Source organism: Terrapene carolina, unplaced genomic scaffold, assembly GCF_002925995.2.
Source record: "Terrapene carolina triunguis isolate 2854851 unplaced genomic scaffold, T_m_triunguis-2.0 Scaffold69, whole genome shotgun sequence".
NCBI classification, from domain to species: Eukaryota; Metazoa; Chordata; order Testudines; family Emydidae; genus Terrapene; species Terrapene triunguis.
In genome coordinates this window covers 7,235,878-7,256,847 of record NW_020664420.1, presented here as the reverse complement: position 1 = coordinate 7,256,847, position 20,970 = coordinate 7,235,878, and the positions used below count along the sequence as shown (strand labels likewise).

Here is a 20,970-nt window from a genome sequence, read left to right as displayed (position 1 = left end):
AAAAAGTCAAACTGAATGATTACATTAAATCTTTTTAAAATACCTTCAGAAGTGGTTTGCCTTCTTTGTCTCGATCTTCAACATCTAGCTTGATGTTAAGTTTCTCTATCAGCTTGGCTGTCTCTTCCTTGTTAAAGTTCATTACAGCATCAAAGATCTACAGAGAAATGTTTGGTAAAAGAAGATTTACCATTATACATCTTAAATCTGTTCTGACATATTGCTGTAAGTAGTGGATCTGTAACATGCAGATTGAAAATGTCCTCACACTGTCTCCAAATTTAGGTTTTTATTTAATAATTCTTTGTTCTTTATAAAAAACAAAATTCATGATTTCCTGCAAAGATCTGAAAAATGATAGTTACACCAAACTTATTTTCTAAGCCTCCCAATGAAAGATAATTCCTAAACCTTTGATTTGGATAACACCAAAATAATTTCTTTTGTATATTAAAACAAATTCACTGCACTAACAATTTTTTTTTAATGGAGAACGACAAGACCTGTGCCACATTCCATTCCTCTTTCAGACTTTGTGTTGCCTTCTTTCTCCTTAGTGCCGTTGTATGTAGTTTACCTAGATCATAAATTCCTGAATGCAGGGACAGCACACACTCTGTGATATACCAGATAACCAGCTTTTGGAGCCCACGTTTGGTGAGTGAGCTTCTGTCTTTTTCTAGGCTGAATCCTACATTTATACCACTGGATGAAAATGCCAGAAGTTGGGACAGCTACAGATTAACTTTCTGTTTTACCTTAAAGATGGGATCCAGAACGAGCTGGCAGAACGTCCGTGGCAATTTCTTTCCATCTGGGCTGGTGGCTGATTTGCTGAATTTTCCGGTTGCTGGATCAAAATATCTAAATAAAAAGTTTAAGGCAGAGGCGAATTAAGATTTAGTTGGGCCCTGGGCACAAAGAACATTTGCACCTCCCACACTCCAGGGGCCTGAGGGCACCAGAACTGGGTGGGCCAGGGTGGTCATGGCCCACCCACTTTTTAACCTGGGTGTAGTAGCCTTGGGCAGAGCGCCCCGGGGAGCAGGGACATGGGCTGGGGGCTGCTCTCAGACACCCCAGCCCCTGCCCAGAGCAGGTGAAAGGTCTGGGGCTCCCCACAGCGGCCCAGGCTCCCTTGGTGGCTCTTACCACAGCCCAGCTCCAGCTTCCAGCCTGGCCAATAGGTGGGACCCCAGGGGGAAGAGGGGCAGGGGTGGAGCTACTGTTCCAGCACCAGTGGGCCCCCCCCGCCCCCACTTTTACACAGGTGCGGTTAGATGTTCGGCTGCGTGTGTGTGTTCTCCCTGTGTGCTGCCCAGCTCTGCGCAGACAGCCGGCACAGCAGACCTTGAGCGAACCGCTCAATGACCACAAGATCCGTTAAGGTACAAAGGCACCAGGCCAGATTTACTGTCAACAAAGCACAGTAATAGCACCTGGCAAACTCGACGCGAATACTAAGACATGTATGCCTGTGACAATGGACACAGCTCAGTGAATGACAGGACTTTCAATTCCCCCCTCGGCTGGACAAAAGTACTCCCTCTGAGATATATCTTTATACCCTGATACAAACAAGTTAGTACTGCTTCTGACATAGTTACGGCCCCCTGACGTAGCTATTTATTACCCAACACCTTGTACATGTTGGTTCAATTAAAACATCTCTGTTACGTACTGTCATCCTAGCCTTATCTTTAAGAAGGGGTCAGTGTGTTCCTGTTATCCTTGGGGAATGTTTTTATACCATCCTTAATATTGGGATGTTCTGGTACCACTTAATATTGGAATATGTTTGCATAAGTACTCTGGTGCTTAGCACTTCTTAGGAATGTGTATTTCTGCATTATTAGCCCTGTTCTTGCCAAATTTTGCAAGCAGGTCTTGCCTCATACCAGGCCTCTAATACAAGGGCTTATGTCTCAGGCTCTCTTCCTACTACAACAGGTTCCAGATTGGCCGGGGCCCCTGGGCATGGGGCCCATGCGTTAATCCGCCACTGGTTTAAGGTGCTTTACTCATCCAGTTTGAACTTTAGAGGAAAAATATTTAAAGAGATGATAATCATCCATCTTGAAAAGTTTTCCAGATTTCTACTGATCAATCACTTTCTGAGAACAAGACTGTGCTTCAGTGTGGAACACCTTGAATTATGTACAGAGCATGAAAATAGTAGGAAAAGGAGAGATTCCTACTTGGAACATTTCAGAGCTGTTCCATTCATAGGGAGAAGAGTTAGTTGCTTTGGATAAAAGAAGTACAGGGAGCAAGTGTTTTTGTTTTGTAAGAGATACCCATGCACTGGAATTAGATTTGTGTTTTCAATCACCGAAATTGGTCTAGTGGCTTGAGCAAAGAATTGGGTGCCAGGACCTCCTGAATTCTAATCTCAGGTCTACCTAAAATACCTTTTGTTATCTTGGATAAATCACTTCAACTGTATGCTAAATATCCCCATAAACTTGCTTATCTCATGAATAGGGCTCTACCAAATTCATGGTCCATTTTGGTCAATTTCACGGTCATACGGTTTTAAAAATTGTAAATTTCATGATTTCAGCTATTTAAATCTGAAAGTTCAGGGTGTTGTAATTGTAGGGATCCTGACCCAAAAAGGAGTTGTGGGGGGTCACAGTACTGCTACTCTTACTTCTGTGCTGCTGCTGGCGGCGGTGCTGCCTTCAGAGCTGGGCAGCTGGAGAGCGGCGGCTGCTGGCCAGGAGCCCAGTTCTGAAGGCAGAGCTGCCACCAGCAGCAGAGCAGAAGTAAGGATGGTATGGTATGGTATTGCCACCCTTACTTCTGCGCTGCTGCGTAACAGCTGGACCCTCAGCAGCCACAGCTCTCCAGCTTCCCAGCTCTGAAGGCAGCGCAGAAGTAAGGGTGGCAATACTGCGACCCCCCCCTAAAATACACTTGTGACCCCGCTGCAACTCCCTTTTGGGTCAGGACCCCTAATTTGAGAAACCCTGGTCTCCCCTATGAAATCTGTATAGTGTAGGGTAAAAACACAAAAGACCAGATTTCACAGCGGGAGACCAGATTTCACAGTCCATGATGTGTTTTCCATGGCTGCGAATTTGGTATAGCCCTAGTCATGGAGTGATATTAGATTTTATTTAACATCTGTAAAGCACTTCCATAGTGCCTTTCACCTGAAAATTTCTTTCTAAGCATTAATACATCTTCTAATAATTAGCCTGTAACTTCCAAACAATGCAGTTATAATTCATTTGTGCATAATTATTCCTCCTGCTACAAGGCATGGTCCAAACGTAACCCCAGAACTTGATATTACTGCAGTCAGCCATTTTGTGTGTCCAGCCATTTATAGCTGAAAACCAAATACCACATAGCCAGAAATAATTTTAGGGCTCTGAGAGGCAAGGCCAAACAGCTGCATGATTGCCATTTTGCTAATCAGAATCAGAGGATGAGACAAAAAGGTAACGTATCATGAAAATGGAAGGAATGTTTGGACAGCCAACGTTGGTGTTAAGTGCTCCTGTTTGATTGTTGTTATAACTAGAAATACCAGAAATGCTTTAATAAGAAGAAATAATGAGTAGTTTGCTAAAATTAGGAAAACTGGTGATCCACTAGGGGTTAGCATTGTGACCCACTAGGAGTCACTATGAGTTATATGCTTTGTTTAAGTTAGCTATAAAAAAATTAAGCAAAAGAATACGCTTTGGAGCAGTCGGAGGAAGCTTTTCTTCAGGCAAGGAGTTGACACCTAAACTCCCCAACAGCTGGACAAAAGGAGGGCCCCCCAAAGCCTGGCTGTTGATCACGTGAAACCATTTCAAACATTGGGTAACTATAATATTTGGGATACTCTGAACCTACCGCTAGAGCATATATGTGTGTGTCTTTAAAACTTGAGAAAAAAGTACTTTTAGGTAAAAGCACTCTGGTTTGTGCCAATCATTTAGCAGACGGAGGAGCTGTGTCCCCACTGATTTAGTCCTGACACCGCCTGGAGAGAAACATTTAAGTTACCACTGCTTTGGGTTCCGAAAACCCTGGGTAACACAAAGCCCTCTGAATTCAATAGAAAGACTGCCACTGATTTCAGTGGGCTGTGGATCAGGCCCATAATCTAACTTGCTGCACATTCGTTTTATCCACACGTTGTAATAAAAGCAAACTCCATCCTCAAGTTCTGGCAACAATCCAGTCTCTCTCCTCCACCCCCCATGGTTTATGCCATCAGAATCCCCCTCTGGAATATATTTGTATCACATACGTGTAGTATTCCTAATAGTTTTATATATACACACACATGCGCACAGACATATCGTTGAGCCATACATGTTAACTATGTCTAGTTCTTCAGGCTGCTCATTAACATTTATTTTTTGTAAAAGCATAAGCTACTTCTCCTCAAACTGTCTGCATTAAATATGTATACTGTAACAGGGTGCCTTGCCCAGGGGCAGGAGAGCCTGGGGCTAAACCAGCCCTGATTACAAGATGAGCCCCACCTGAGAGAAATCAGGGGACTCCTATATAAAGTGCAGCAGGCAACGCAGGGGATGGTGGATGAGAGAGTAACTGAGACTGCTAGAGGCAGGAAGCCTGATACTAAGCTGAGGAAGTTCAGGAGAAAGCTTTCAAGGCAAGGAGAGATCCTGCCCAAGAAGCAGGGGACAGATAGCAAAGGCCTGCAGAGAAGGACAGACTCCAGGCAGGAGGTAATGGGAAGCAGACAGGCCCTCAGGCAGGACGGGGCTGTGCCTAGCTGAAACTGGGGTGAAGATGGTGGGAGTCTGTGTTCTGTTTTCAAATACACTGTGGTATTTTTGACTACAGAGAGAGAGAGAGAGAGAGAGAGAGAGAGAGACTGAACTAGGGTTGGGGCCTGGAGGGCCAGTGAGTACCCTGTGGACTAAATAAATGGGACCCCTTGTGGGGACTGGTTGAACTACTCTTGAACTATAAGTAGGGGTCTACTTAAATCGTGGAGTAATCACACAGTTTTTGCAAGTTGGTCAAGGCATAAATAGCAAATTTCATGGATGTGTTCATACCATGCTACCCTTACTTCTGGGCTGCTGCTGGTGGCAGTGCTGCCTTCAGAGCTGGGCACCCAGCCAGCAGCTGCTGCTCTCTGGCCACCCAGCTCTGAAGGCAGTGCGGAAGTAAAGGTGGCAATACCGCAACCCCCTGACAATAGGCTTGTGACCCCCTTTTGGTCAGGACTCCCAGTTTGAGAAACGACATGTACTTTTGTATACTTTTACAGTATAGGGTAAAAGTACCCAAAAGACCAGATTTCACGGTTCGTGACACATTTTTCATGGCAGTGAATTTGGTAGGGCCCTAATTATGAGTTCTTAAAGGGTCCTAAAGAGGGAGGGAAAACCAAGCCACTGTGCTAAATATATACACTTCATTAAGATATTCCTGAACAGCCTATCGCTGTGGTATCTAAGCATGTGCCTATGTATACATGTGTATTTCATCACTCACTTGTCTCCCCAAAGCTTTTTCATCATATCTTCTACTTTCTTTGAATGTTCGGCTGGAGGGAGTTGTGCTTTTTCACCTTTGGCAGCAAATTTGGCCACATACATCTCAGCAAACTGCTTCAAAGTAAATGCCCAGCCATGTAAACCAGAGCCAAACCCAACAGTACCAATAAGGGGATCAATCTAAAAACAGAATGATAGTTAATGCCTGTGACAAGACACTTTGCTTTCAGTGGGATGTAGCATGTGACTGAGACTCCCAAAATATTCCGCAGTCTTGACAAGACTGGTCTTGTTGGATCTTACTTTGAAGCAAGAGTTCCATTTTGTCCCATTTTGCTAATCCAATTACACCCAAGGAGTTTTGATTATATTTTACAAAGATATCTACAGCGAAAGTGTATTTAAAGCCTTCCAAATATTTCCATGAATTTCTGTGAATTTTTGGTATTGAATTACCTCTGGAAGTTGAAACCTACGTGCCTAAAGTTAGGCAAAGTGGTCTGAGTTTTAGTGGCTGGGTATCTGCAGCTCCACTGAACCCCCGTGTGGAAGAGCCTAGGATACAATCCTAGCTAATAAACCCTTGTTCTAACCACCAGACCATGACGTAGTAGGTTGCGACAGAGGCCATCTGGTAGTTCAGTACTCTTTGCAGCAGCTCTTGTCAGGCCTGACATACTTACTACACCTAACACACTGTTCTCATAATCTGTATCTAAAAGATATTGTGTAAGATATCAGTGCAAAACTAATAACTCACTGATCATTAACATTCTTGCATGATATAGGTACCGGGTGCATAGAAAGTTATGAATATATGCTAGAGTTATGTGCTTGGCAAGCAATGCATAAGCCCAGTCTGCCCTAATGGACCAGTGTATTTGTTTGTCTGACCAGCCTGGCCATCAGACAGAGCCAATGAAGGTGCATTTCCTGCTCTGCATGAGGATGAAGCAATACAGGCGGCAGGGGGCTGATCAGAGGTATGTTCATGTGCTAGGCCAGAGGATCTTGAGTTCAGGAAACTGCCAGCTTCCACTGTGGAAATATTTTAATTCATTCTCCTATATAAAATCTACAAACACGTTTGCGACGAGATCCTGATAAGGAAGTGTGAACTACCACAGAAGCTTCTTGATACATTAATTCTTGGTATCATTTAAAGCAAAACTTGAGTTTTCTTTACCATAATATTACCCATCGGTCCAGTTTCACCTTCTCCATAGGTGGAAATGATGACATTGACACTTTCCACAATACGCTGGAAGGTCTGATAAAGTTCCTCTGGTTTTAGCTGTAACTCCAACAGAGCACGATCCATCTTGTTCATCATCAGTACTGGCTTGATGCGCTCAGCAACTGCTTGACGCAGAACAGTTTCTGTCTGAACACACACCCCTAAGAGGAAAAAAAGTCAATGGTTCAGATTCTTCAGTCTGCTAAGACCACTTGACGCTATATAAACTGGCCAGAGAATCCTAGCACAGAATTCCTTGTGTAGCCTCAGTGCTTCGTGCAATTGGCAGGGACAGGCTGCAGCTATTATTCCAGTCTATAAGGGATAGCAATTGTAAAAGGCTGGGAGGAGAAATGGGGAGTCTGAGCGGCAGCCTTGTACTCTGATGCTGGGTTGGAGGATGGATTTCACTTCCCCAGCCACTCTGCACTTCACCCACAGAGCCTGAATGGTCAGATTCATCCCTCGTAACGTGAACAGGAGAACATGCTAGGGACTAAGACCCACCATCAATTCACTTTCAGTCTAGTTCCAAACTGAAACTAAACCTTCAAAGCAAGAAGGCCAGTGCATTAAGTCACCCACCAGGTTTTTTTTACTGATGCAGCAAAACCTTGTAATTAAAGCACACTCACCTGAAACACAGTCAACAACTACAAGGGCACCATCAGTGACACGAAGAGCTGCTGTAACTTCGGAGGAGAAATCTACATGTCCAGGGGAGTCGATTAAATTAATAAGAAAACCTGAACCATCTTTGCACTCTTTGATAAAGGCCAAGTCATTGTCCGAGAGTTCATAGTACAGAGAGATTGCCCTGCAGGAGAGAACATTTTATTTCAGTAATTTTAAACCTACATTATGTAGTCTCCTGCAGTTCCTCTTTAAAAAACACGATCATCATGATATACATAAATTAAAGGAAAATGAAAGAGGAACTACTCAACACTATTTTGGGGCTCATAAAATTCTTGGGATCCAATATTTTGCTCTGACTGTAAGGAATTTCTATTTTGATTCATGACCAACATAGCAGAATAGCTGTCACCAAATCATTTGCTCTATAAACTTATTTTCAACTGGTTGACACTGCTGCACTGAGTCATATGTCACATGTCGAGATGCTATTCTCAATCATCACAAATGGCCAGATTCTGCCACCTCTGGTCAGTGAGTAGTATCTTAGGCCTGGTCTACACTGGCGGGGGGGGGATCGATCTAAGTTACGCAACTTCAGCTACATGAATAACATAGCTGAAGTTGACGTACTTAGATCTACTCACCGCGGTGTCTTCACTGCAGTGAGTCGACTGCTGCCACTCCCCCGTCGACTCTGCCTGCGCCTCTCGCACCGGTGGAGTACAGGAGTCGACGGGAGAGCGCTCGGGGGTCGATTTATCGTGTCTAGACTAGACGCGATAAATCCTAGACGTGATAAATCGACCCCCGCTGGATCGATCGCTGCCCGCCAATCCAGTGGGTAGTATAGACATACCCTTACTCTACTGCAAGTAATCCTGTTAAGATCAAAGGAACTACTCAGAGTAAGGTACTATTCATTATGAGTAAAAGTGTCAGAATCTGGCCCAAAGCAAGTAGGAGAGACCACTACATGCGTTTATAAGCTGAACCCTGATATCCTCCTTTTTACAGAAGTATTTGTTACAAAAATAACTCTAATATAATTAGCACTACCTACAAGTTATCTACAAACTAAAATCATTTAAAAACATTCATATTAGATTCTTAAAACTAAAAGCCATCACAGTATTTAAATTAAATTTAAATTCTAAGTGCTCGAGTGAAGAAAAATGGCAAAAATTTAATACTTAAAAAGAATGAAATGTCAATTCGTGGATTTCATTTTAAATGTGTGCTGTTTCAAGTAACAAATAGAAAATATTACATTAGGAGAAGAGTGCACCCATAAGACTCCACTTGATGATTTAGCACTTTAAAAATAAAGATCGTCACATCTATATGGAGAATATAATATATATTCTCAATTCAAGAAGCATAGCTGCAGGACATATTGACTCAAAAGAAACAAGTGGAACAGCAAATAATTAACAAAGAAGATATCCCCATCTATCCTGTAAATTAAAGGTCCTGGCATTGATGTAGCAATGCTTTGATAGTCAGTTGAATTAATAAAATGAATATAGCACTAACATTTGTATCTTCGGTAGGTAAGGAATTCTGAAAATAATCGCTACTATGCTTTAAGCAAAGTATGGTGATACAGTCATCAGACAGCATGGCCTATTAACATTCATTCTATTAACAATAACATTGATCCATGTATGAATATAAAATAATATATGGAGATATACCTATCTCATAGAACTGGAAGGGACCCTGAAAGGTCATCGAGTCCAGCCCCCTGCCTTCACTAGCTGGACCAAGTACTGATTTTTGCCCCAGATCCCTAAGTGGCCCCCTCAAGGATTGAACTCACAACCCTGGTTTAGCAGGCCAATGCTCAAACCACTAAGCTATCCCTCCCCCTATGCTCAGAAAAATCCGAGTGTGTGGGGGGTTGTGAGGAGGAAATTTTACAGTGTTGCATTACAAGATTCAGACAAAGGTTAAAAATAACTTTATGGTACTTACGTAGACTTGATTGTGATACATCTTTCTTGTTCATCTTTCCGAGTGTCTGTGAATCGTGTTTCACCAGCTTTGGCTGAAGCAATGATACCTGCTTTAGATACCAAAGAGTCTGTCAGTGTCGATTTGCCATGATCAACATGAGCAATCACAGACATATTCCTGATATTGGATTTTTTGTCCATGATCCCTCGGATCTGGTCTACAGTGAAATTCACCTGAAGGGGGGAAAGAACCAGCGTTATATATGACTTCTATAGGATAAAAAGATAGTATTTTATACTTCAATGACATCTGAAGCAAATTACATACACATTTCCCCTCATGAAAATTGCTTATTTTGTATTATTGTTAATTGTGACATTTTAAATCATCATTAGGCTTCAGAGTTCAAATACAAAAGAGCTGAATGGAGTAGTTTCTAACTCTCTGAGCTATTGTTACAGACATCACTGCATTGAGATATACTAAGTTCACATTTTGCAGATAAAACAACGAGGAGTCCTTGTGGCACCTTAGAGACTAACAAATTTATATGGACATAAGCTTTCATGGGCTACAGCCCACTTTATCAGATGCATGAAGTGAAAAATACAGTAAGCAGTATATATATTACAGCACAGAAAAGATGGGAGTTCCCTTACCAAATGGGGGAATTTTGCAGATAGTTTTTGTAACTTTGAAGTCTAGAAACTTCATTTTTACTTTGATTTCAAATTACTTTGATTTCACAGCACAAACTGGCAACTTCTTAAAAAAATGTATCAACTTGCTGAGGCAGCATGAGCTGGCCCAATGTCACCCCTTCCTATTTCCCACAAGTCAGGAGATACAGAGTTTAGGTGGAACACATGTGTGGCTATAGATAACTAACAAAACAAAAGTATTATGAGATGTGCTCTCACTAATTAAACCCTTTCCTTCTATATTTGTAGATACCCTTACTTGCATGTCATAGGAATCTAGGCCAGGCCTACACTAAGCCATTTTATTAATTTATGTAAATATTGTATCTTTATTTCCTTTAACTTTATCATTTATTTTCTCAAAAACATACCTGGTTTGCTACTCTCCCCCCCCCAATATAATGCTTATATAAGTAGAAAGTTATTTCTACACATATACATGCAAACAAAGTACTGTATACTCCCATTTATCCAAAGGGCCTGGGGGACATCCCAAACTTTTGGCTAACTGGGCATTCAGATAAGCAGAAGTTCTAGTGACTAACATGGGGATGCACCTGGATTCAGATAACCAGGATTTTCGGACAAAGGGAATTTGGATACCTACAATTATACTATATTTGTTTTGATTATTTATTTTTTGAAATAAGGGTCAGAGTCACATTACCCGTTTAGGCCACGTCTACACTACTGAACTTACAACAGCACAGCTCTCCTGTCGACATAATAAAACCAATAAAACCACCTAAACAAGAGGCAGTAGTTATGTTGGCTCTGTGCACACGAGTGCTTATGCTGGCGAAACTTATGGTGCTTAGGGGGGAGTTTTTTTCACACCCCTGAATGACATAAGTTTTGCCAACATAAGTGGTAGTGTAGACATGGCCTTAAATTTTCTGTATTCTTCCCTTTAACACAGTTGCTTTCCATGCAGCTGTTTAGTTTTTCAGTATTAGTTGTCAGCTTGAATAAAAGTATTACATTTCACACACTTATTTCGCAGGACTGGATGTTCTCTAAAAAGGTGTTAAAGCTGCTCCTATCATTTGAGTTACACTGATATCAGTGAGAAGATTTGTACATTGCAGATTTGAAATGCCATGTATTTCCAACATCACTATTTATATTACAGTAGCAACCGAAGGCCCAACCAGGAAGGGGGGCGGGGGGCTTTGTATTAAGTGTTGTAAAAACATATAGGAAGATACAGTCCCTATCCCGAAGAGATCTGAAAAGACAAAAAACAGATGAAGGACATGCTCTTCAGGGCAGGGACTGTCTGTTATATATCTGTACAATGCCTAGCACAATTGAGCCCCCGTCCCTTATTGGGGCCTCAGATGCAAACTGCAATGCAAATAAATAATAATAATAATAATTAATGACACGGGAAAGGCATACAGCATACAAGCAAAGTGATCCAGTTAATCCCACGCACGTGGAATGTCAGTTCTAAGGGTTTGTCTGCTTTTTCATGTTTAATATATTATTTATATTACTATTTCTTTTGGGGGAGTGGCTGAAGGGGGTACGTAAACAGTAGAGGGAAACAGAGGAGAGTGGTAGAGGGGAAAGGAGATAAACACAACAGCAGAAGAGTGAAGTTAGGCAGGGTCAGGGCGGGATGAAAGGGACCAACAGGGCCGGCCCACAACATTTTTGCACTCAAGGCGGGGAACTCAAATGACACCCCCATGGCTCATCGCTTGGGCCAAAATTTTGAAAGGTCTCAATTCTGCCTTCTTCCTTTTCTACTCCTCTCATGGTACTGCTCTGCTACCTACCCCAATAAAGGAGAACTAACAACTTAAAATGCCTTGTTCAAAAATTTTAAGTAACACTTCACTTTCAAACGCCTGAACAGCAAATGTAACTTTTCTTGTCTGCATAGTAAACACTGGCATTTTTATCTGTTTGAATAATCAAAGTGGTGATTTCCGTGCCTTCTTGGTTGCAAAGATTTGAACTGCTTCCTGAAGGTCCACAGTCTGGGCCAGCTCATGCTCTGTTGAGATGGTTGCAAGGCCGACCAGCCTCTCCTGTATCATTGTGGAGCGTAGATGTGTTTTTATTAACTTCAGCTTGGAGAAGCTGCGTTCTCCACTGGCAACTGTTACAGGAAGTGTTAGAAGTATGCGCACAGCAACAAAAGCATTTGGAAAGAGGGTGGTCATCTTATTTGTGCACATATATTCCAGAACATCCTTTGGAGTTGATCCTGCTGAAATGTATCTTGAAAGGGCTTTCAGTTCATCACCTAAATCACTCGCATCAATATCGCGCATGTCATCGTGTGTCAACACTGTCTCTAGTGCCCTGCATTGCTGGTGTAGGTCTTCTTCAGGTATAGTGAGGAGTTTTGGAATATCATACAACATCCCAAATATACTGCTGTGTTCTTTGAGCTGCATGAAACGTTCTTCAACTGACTGTATTGCACATTTATTTCAAACAGTATGTCATGCCACAACACTAAGCCACACAGAAATTTGAAGTTATGTATGTTTCTGGTGATTCCATTTCCCTCTGCCACTGTTTTCCCACAAACAGTTCCTGTCATAGCATTATCCTCCATTATGGGAACTATGGCATCATCTATCTTCCCAATTTGGTGTTTGATAGGCTTTATCGCCTCCACTTGACTTTCCCATCATGTTGCACTCAGTGGTTTCCAGTGTCAGAGAAGTTGTTCCCAGATGTTGCTTCAAAATTTGCCATCGATGAGTTGATGCAGAGAAAAATACATAAATGCTTTGAATTACATTAAAAAATTCAGCAGCCTCACTAGAAGCTGATGCTGCATCACTGACCACTAAGTTCAATGAATGAGAACTGCGTGGGACAAAAAGAACTCGAGGGTTTAACTCTCAGATCCGTGTCTGCACTCCTCTGTTCTTTCCTCTCATGTTGGCACCATTATCGTAGCCCTGACCTCTCATGTCAGCTATCGCAATTCCTGTCTCTTCCAGCTTTTTAAGAAGCACATTTGTCATACCAGTTCCTGTAGTATCATCAATGTCAATAAATTCTAGAAAATACTCTCTGACAGTCACCATTGCAGGGACATTTTCACTAGGTTCTGTTGTTGTTACAAAACGCACCATTAAAGTAATTTGTTTCGATGTCAGGTGTGCAGTCCAGAATAACAGAGTAATATCTTGCTGACTTCAGATCTGCCACAATCTTCTGTTTGACTTTTGTTGCCAGTAACTGTATGATCTCATTTTGAATTGTTTTTCCAAGGTAGTGGTATGTGTACATTTCTTGAGTGGTGACTTTTCTTAGATGCTCCTGCATCAAACTCAGCCATCAGCTCCACAATTTTAAGGAAGTTTCCATTGTTTGGCACATACAGCTGATCTGAAGTGCCACGCAGTGCTAGGTTTGGGGTAGCAAGCATTCTCACAATGGCAATGAGCCTTTTCAGAACATTTTGCCAGTAAACAGACTCTGATGCAATCTTCTCTTGATGCTGATCATCTATGGTGGCCTTTAACCTTAGTCTCATCTCAAGCTCTTTCCACCTATGGAATGCTCTCTGGTGATTTGCAGCCTTCTCATGGCATGCCAGATTTCTAGCCAGATTTTTCCAGTCCTTTGTTCCTGTAGAACCCAATGTGGCTGGATCGTTAGACTGGAAGAGTCTGCAACAAAAACAGTATGCAGCATTCTGGGTTTTTGAGTACATAAGCCATGGGCTCTCCACTATGTCACCACTGGGGATTTCACGCCAGTAATGTGTTGGATGGAAACTTCTATTTTCATTGTCTTTGGGGAACATGAAGTTTTTCACTTGCTGTGGCCCATGCAGTACAAGGAAGTCCCTCAGGCTACTGCTCAAGTGGGTCCACAGTCCTGGGTCATCTAGACTTAAGGAACTAAACTCAGCAGCAGCTGTTTCTTGTGCCTCCACCACACTCTTCTCTGATCTACACTTTTCTTCAGGAATGTGCATGGTTACATCCATTTGAGATGGAGATATGGATGCTGCAGTAGCTGCCAGGTCCCCTGCACTCTGACTAACTGGAAGATCAGGCATCTCCTCACCACTCACATTCTCACTGGGGCCGGAAGGCTCACCGTGAACATCTGTGTCTATTTATCTCAGGAGAGCTCCTTCCTGCTTAGATAGAAAAGCTTCCTTTGCTTTCTTTCTTTTTCTGAATGCTGCCCCAGAGGGGCATTTTCTTCTTTCACTCGTGACTGCTGTTCTGTGCCAGCTATAGTGGCTCTCAACACTCAGTTGAAGGGGACAAATAAGCAGGCTAGTAGCAGGCCCTGAGTGAGGGAAGATATCAGCGTCTTAAGGGCCTAACTGGCTCCTACTACTTCAGTTGACTGCCTGTTCTCCTCAAGTGGGTTCAGGGAAGCAGCAGGTGTTAATCAGTCCTGGCTCCTGGGGGTGCTAGAGAGGTACATAAGAGGCTCCTCCTCTCTCTCCCTGCAGCTCCTGGTGCTTTCTGTTATTCCCTCTCATCTTTTCTCCTGCCTGCCTGTTATGTCTCTTGTGCCCTCCTTCCTCCAGCACAGCACTCCACCATCTCTGTGCATCTAGAGCAGAGAGAATACATATGCACCAGCAGCAGACACAATTTTCTACACTCTGGGTCCTAGTGGTGCCCCCCCACCATCTGGCACCTGAGGCGGCCGCCTCAGTTCGCCTCATGGTATGGCCAGCCCTGGGGACCAACAACCAATGGAAATCAGGGGAAAAAATTCCAGGGGAGTTGCTAGTGTAGTTCCACTGAAGTCACTGAGTGGAGAAGCAGGCTCCCAGACGTCAAGATTCAGAGTTGAGTGAATATTGGTGTCAGAAGACCTGGGAGGCTCCTCCTGGTTTCTGTCTCCCATGGGGAGGAGAGGCCACTGGTCCAATAACCAGGGCAGATCTCTCTGTTTCAAGTGCATGTGTCCGTAGCAGGTGGAATGTAAGAGAAGTGGAAAGCCCGGACTTAAACTCTGTGGCCTTGGCTGTGGTTGGTGCAAGCTACTTTAGGAAAGGAGCCCCAAGGATCTGGAGATTTCCAAAGTTTGTCCATTACAAGCTTTCTCACTACTGCTCAATATGTGGAGAGAGGAAGAGGGAGGCTGCTGGGCATGCTTCCCTGGGCAGGCCCCTCTAAGTCCTTCTAAAACTTGCAGTGAAGACTAGCTTCTCATAAGCTGAAGAATACTATATGTTTCTATGTATCATTGCAATCAGTGCTAGTAATGCATTTATGATAATATAATCACAACTGATTACATTCTCATTTTCTTAAAATTGGAAGGATTTTAGAAAACAAAGAAATTAAAATTGTGCCTTTTTTGCTTACAATGTATAAAGGTAGCCTGCAGCAGGGTTACACTGGCAAAATCAACAAACTTGGAGTGAATCTGGCCCTAAACTTCAGCTATATAAAATCAAACCAACAAAGTTAGATATACAGGACAGGAAGAGGGACTTGTAAATCAGCAGCATAAAGATGAAAGTAGAAATTACAAAAGCAGATGAGAATACCCAGGAATAAAGTCTAGAGGGAGAAGAGAAAGGAGCAGAAGACAGAACCACCCTGTAGGGTTCCCATAGAGAGCTTTCTCAGGACAATCTACATAATGGTTTGCAGACAATTTAAGTTATGACATGTCTAGATGGTTTAGGAGACAAACATTCCTTTCCACTATCTCCAGAGGATCAAAGAATTCTGGAATTAAATGTTTATTTCCAAATATGCCCATCTGTTATAAATTACAGCTTTAAAAAGAGACTTAACATACAACTACAAACATCCCATATAAGCTTCTATAAATGTTCTGGATATGAAAGAGGCAGAGGCATCAACTTCCCCGGTATCCGACCCCCTGCTCCGCCCCAGGCCCTGCCCTCACTCCACCCCTTCCCCCATCCCTGACCCGCCTCTTCCCGCCCCACCCCGTTCCACCCACTCCCCGTGCCTCTTCCTGCCCTCCCCTCTCCCCCAGCACCTCCCACTCCATAAAGTCTTCCTGTTTCTTCAGTTCAATTTCAGAATGAAATGCGGGGTTCAGTGCTGCCTCTTTAGCAAAATAAGTGTAAATGGGTCTTCTCTTCTGAACACGAGCTGGCCCACCCATATGCAATTCAGGCTTCTTGGCGTCTGTGGGCGTCTTGTAAAAGGACATGGCTGTTGTGTCTAGGCTCCTGATTTTAAAGCCGCAGTTCAAAAAAATACATGGCTTTGTACACACAGTCAATGCTCATTGGTTAGAGTTTTTTAAATAATCCACTCTGCAATAGCCCATTTCTGAAAGGCTCTTGTTTTAAAGTCTTGGCATGAAAGGACTGGTTCAAAAAGTGCATTCTGTGACGTAGCTGTAAAACAGCATCTGATTGGTCCACCAAGAGGCGGGGATAGCTCCCAAGGTTTGTCTCCCAGAACAGTTATCATTTCACAACCGGCAGTCGCTAGGCTAGGATGTTTCGCTCTGCATGTGTTCAGTAACGTAGACTCTCTTATTGCGTTATTTTTTTTTATTCTCTAAAACCGTTTTTCTTTGCCCTGTGCTTATTTTTTCCTCTCTTTCTATTCTTTAAAAATCATCTCTCCTTACTAAGCCTAACCAAACAATCTTTCTTCTGTTTAATAAGCTTTCTTTCCTTTTTTCCTCTAAAGCAGGGGTGGGCAAACCTTTTGGCCCGAGGGCCACAGCTGGGTAGGGAAATTGCATGCAGGGCAATGAATGTAGGGCTGGGGCAGGGGGTTGGGAGGAGTGCGGGGTGTGGGAGGGGGGTGGTGTGCAGGAAGGGGCTCAGGGCAAGGGGTTGGGGCAGAGGAAGGGTGCGGGGTGTATGGGGGGGCTCAGGGAATGGGGTTGGGGTGCAGGAGGGGGTGTGGAGTGCAGGAGGGGGCTCAGAGCAGGAGTGCAGGGAGGACTGTGGGAGGAGACTCAGGGCAGGGGGTTGGGGTGCAGGAGCGGTGCGGCAGGGGGCTCAGGGCAGGGAGTTGGGGTGCGGGGTGCAGGAGGGGCTTGGGGAGCAGCGCGGGGCCCGTGGCACCATGGGGGTGGCAATCCCGCAGGCCGGATCCAAAGCCCTGAGGGCCCGGATCCGGCCCGCAGGCTGTAGTTTGCCCACCCCTGCTCTAAACCTAACCAAAAAAACTAATTTCCTTTAAGCTCTCTTACTCTATTCTTTCAACCTTTTCCTCTAAATAATCAACAAACGTATCAAAGCACAATCACGCAACATTCCCCTGACCAAACATAAAAAATAAGGAAAAAAAAAATTCGAAATGGCCGACTGTGCCAAACCTCGACACCAATGGAAATGGGAACGGAGGGCAGGACATAAGCCCAAAATGGGGTGTGGAAACCTGTCAAAAATACATGGTGATGAATGCTATCGAGCTGTATACTACTCACATTCCTCCCAAACTGCGTCCCAAAAACCCCCTCTAAAACCTTACTCAACTGTAAAAACCTCTAAAACCACCCCTGACAAATTCTATGTTACTGTAACGTATTCCTCATACAAAATTTTTTGGCACAAAGAAAACTGGAAATATGGACATAGCATAAAAAGTGTTATTCTTTATATTCAATTAATTTCAACAAAGCTGCTGCTGAATTTCCAGTATGCTGCACCAGACTGATGTAGAAAAGAATCCTACCACAAAACGTAGGTCCAGCTTGCAACAGAATAGATGGGTCTTAATAGTATGGAGACAGGGCAGGTGAAAAGGCAATCCAAAAATGTAGAGTATTTTTCTCCCTTCCACAAGTAAAATACAGCAGATTTTCAACAAAACCCACAAATTTTACAGCCACAACTGTGAGAAACCAGAATCACTCCTGGGCAATTACATGACATCATCTTGGCTGCATACTGCAGCAGTGCTTCTCACCGGCTCAGCAGCACGGGGACACAGGAGAATCAACCTCCATCCCCCCATAACAAGCTTCCCCCTCTTCTCTTGGAAGTGTGTAGATCCCCACTGTAAGGCAGGGAGGAATGACCCACGACCCAATTTCAAGTCAGGAACAGACAGTGATATAAAGTAAATATGTACAAACCCCATCTAAACTTATTGCTGATGTAAACACAAGTAAGGGAGGTATAAGCCAGTAAAAGGTGTACATATTGTCATGCCCCCCCCCCCCTCCAAAAAGTTATAGAAATAGAAGGACTGAACTGAGAGATCTTAACAACATTAAAGAAAAGAGCAAAATTGTGATGGCATTTATTTATCACAGAACCAGGCTCATTACAGACTGATCCCTACGATAAAAATATTCAGCAGAGATGAGATGCATTATTAACAGCTAGTGCTATTTAAAGTAATAGGGCTGGCTTGCCAACAAAATAAACATAAATAAATTAAAAAAAAACAACAACCCAGTAGTGTCTCCAATTTCCTAGGAAAACCCAGATGATCTGACTCAGGCACAACAGGTCTGAGCAGGTATAACACAGGATGTGTACTGACACACACACAAAACCCCTTTCAGATCTTGTCTAACGTGGTGTGGTACCTTTTACCTCCCTTACCCGTGTTTCTAAACCGCTCTCTACCTGCGCCGGCTATTATTTAACTCCAGAACCGTATGGGAACTTGTGGCTCAAGGAAGGATGGGCAACATGTACAACACAAAACCAAGTCCTAGCCTGTGTCATGATCTCCAGCACCCTCCACCCCCTAAAAACAGAGCAGCCTGTCTCTCTGCTGCCTGACTCACACGCCTGCCATCTTTATGGAAACAACAGGGATTAGTCTCTAAGGTGCCACAAGTACTCCTGTTCTTTTTAGGGATTATCAGGGGATCAGAAAGAGAACCCGGAAGTGAGGTGGAGCAACAGCACCGTATAAACGGCCCCAAACCGGAGTCACGGGCCGTTCGGAACAGTGCGACTCCTGCACACGCAGCAGTAAGGCTCCGAGCAGCTGTTTGGGAAGGTCCCCGCCCCCAGCGCTCCCACCCCACTGTAAGGCTGCAGCAGCCCCGGGGCGGGCTCTCCGGGGGGCTAATCCCGCTCGGGACCCCGGGGCCGCTCGGGACTCAGCGGCCCCCAGCCAGCCCCTAGACAGACACGCCGCGGGGTGAGGGACCCTGCGGGGAAAATGGCCGCCCCGGCTGCCCTCTCCTCACGCCCCGGCGCAGGCGGGGGGCGCTGCCCCAGCGGAGCGGCGCGGCGGGCTGCCCCCCGAGGGCTGCGGAGCCCTTCCGCCCGGGGGGCACTCACCATGGCGGCGGATGGCTCCGGATGCTTCCCCCGCCCTCAACCCCGGGCTGCCGCTGCGCTTCAGGAGCCTCCGCCCCAGCCGAGACCCAGCCAGGAGGAGCCGGGCCCGGAGCAGGGAGATTCGGGATGGGGCAACACAGCCGCGCTGGAGCGCCCGCCTCCCCCGCGGGCGGGACGTGCTCCGGCCGCCGGGCTGGGGGCTGCTCCTCACCCAGCGCCAGTGGCCCCTGGTACCACAAGTGCTGGGGGTGCAGGAGCACCCCTGGCTTGAACTGGTTTCCATCATACACAGCAGGGTTACTTTGGTTCAGTGGCTTTCAGCACCCCACTAATAGTTCCCACGCTACTGCTGGTACCCAGCGATTCCACCTTCCCCCGGTTCCCCTCCTGTGCCAGTCCCCACCCCTGTCCCCTCCCATGCCAGTTCCCCCCAGTACCCAGCAATTCCACCTTCCCCCAGTTCCCCTCCCATGCCAGTTCCCCCTGTCCCCTCCCATGCCAGCTCCCCGCAGTATCCAGCAATTCTACCCTCCCTTGGTTCCCCTCCCATGCCAGTTCCCCCCGTCCCCTCCCATGCCAGCTTCCTCCTGTTCCCCTCCCATGCCAGTTCCCCCCGTTCCCTCTCATGCCAGCTCCCCGCTGTATCCAGCAATTCCACCTTCCCCCAGTTCCCCTCTCGTGCCAGCTCCCTGCAGTATCCAGCGATTCCACCTTCCCCCCGTCCCCTCCTGTGCCAGCTCCCCCCAGTACCAGCTATATCACCTTTCCCCTGCTCCCATCCCCTCCTGTGCCAGCTTCCCCGGTACCCAACTATTTCACCCCCCCCATCCCCTCCCATGCCAGCTCCCCCTAGTGTCCAGCTATTTCACCTTTTCCCGGTTCCTCTCCCATGCCAGCTCCCCCTGGTACCCAGCTATTCCACCCTCCCCCTGCCCTCCTCCCATGCCAGCTTTGCCCCTGTACCCAGCTATTCCACCTTCTCTCCCTCCCGTGCCAGCTTCCCCCCTATTCCCTCCCATGCCAGCTCGCCCTCAGAACCCAGCTATTCCTGGAGGGGAAGGGGGTGTGGTTTGCAGTGGTGAAAAGTGGACGGGTCATGGCCCCCTGGCCCCCTGTTCCGGCACCACTGCCCTACACCTCCCCCCACTATGAGCTTCCTCCTACCCCCTCCATTGCCACCTTACCCCCACCACCTAGCTCCTCCAACTTCCCTATGCCACTGTGACAGAACATACCCCTTTAGTCACATCCTACTCACTATTGTAATAATCTTTGTACAAAGTACACTTTATAAGGTGTCATTTGAAAACTCATCATTTGCTTATCAGTATAATCCTGTTAAACTATGTGTGGCAACATTATGTGTGAAGTTATAAGACTTCTCTGTATGGTGTTATTAACAAATGTTCCAAACTGAGGTTGGCAAACAGGTCTGTCTCAAACAAGGGAATGTGTGTTCTGCTTAATTTGAATGTAAGCAGTAAATAGAGTCATCAAGTAGGAAGGGAAACAAAGGAAGCTCAAACAAGTGAGAAAAAAGTAGCAGGGAACATCCTTCCACATAGACTTTTTGTCTCCAGGTACCCAGAGGGAAATGTTCTTCAGGCAGGGGGACAAACACCCCAAGGTACATCCACCCCCATTGATTTGCTGCACCTGGAGGGACAAAGGAAGCAGCCATTGAACTGGGGAAGGGATCCTGACCTAAGACGTTTGGATGATAAGACTGCTGAGAGCATGTGGTGAGGAAACTTTGCT

General features: G+C 45.1%; 1 protein-coding gene across 1 annotated transcript in view; it reads right to left on the bottom strand.

The window, feature by feature from the left end:
* The window catches only part of LOC112113822 (elongation factor 2-like), a 31,822-nt gene extending 12,526 nt beyond the window's left edge, over positions 1-19,296 (bottom strand). The window contains exons 1-7 of the mRNA XM_026649305.2: positions 19,213-19,296; positions 9,331-9,545; positions 7,353-7,534; positions 6,667-6,878; positions 5,479-5,660; positions 759-864; positions 44-157 (exon numbers count right to left, since the gene is read on the bottom strand). Coding sequence (XP_026505090.1) covers positions 44-157; positions 759-864; positions 5,479-5,660; positions 6,667-6,878; positions 7,353-7,534; positions 9,331-9,545; positions 19,213-19,215 — 1,014 coding nt within the window. The 5' untranslated portion in view covers positions 19,216-19,296. The remainder of the gene's footprint in view (positions 1-43; positions 158-758; positions 865-5,478; positions 5,661-6,666; positions 6,879-7,352; positions 7,535-9,330; positions 9,546-19,212) is intronic.
* Positions 19,297-20,970: the final 1,674 nt, after the last annotated feature.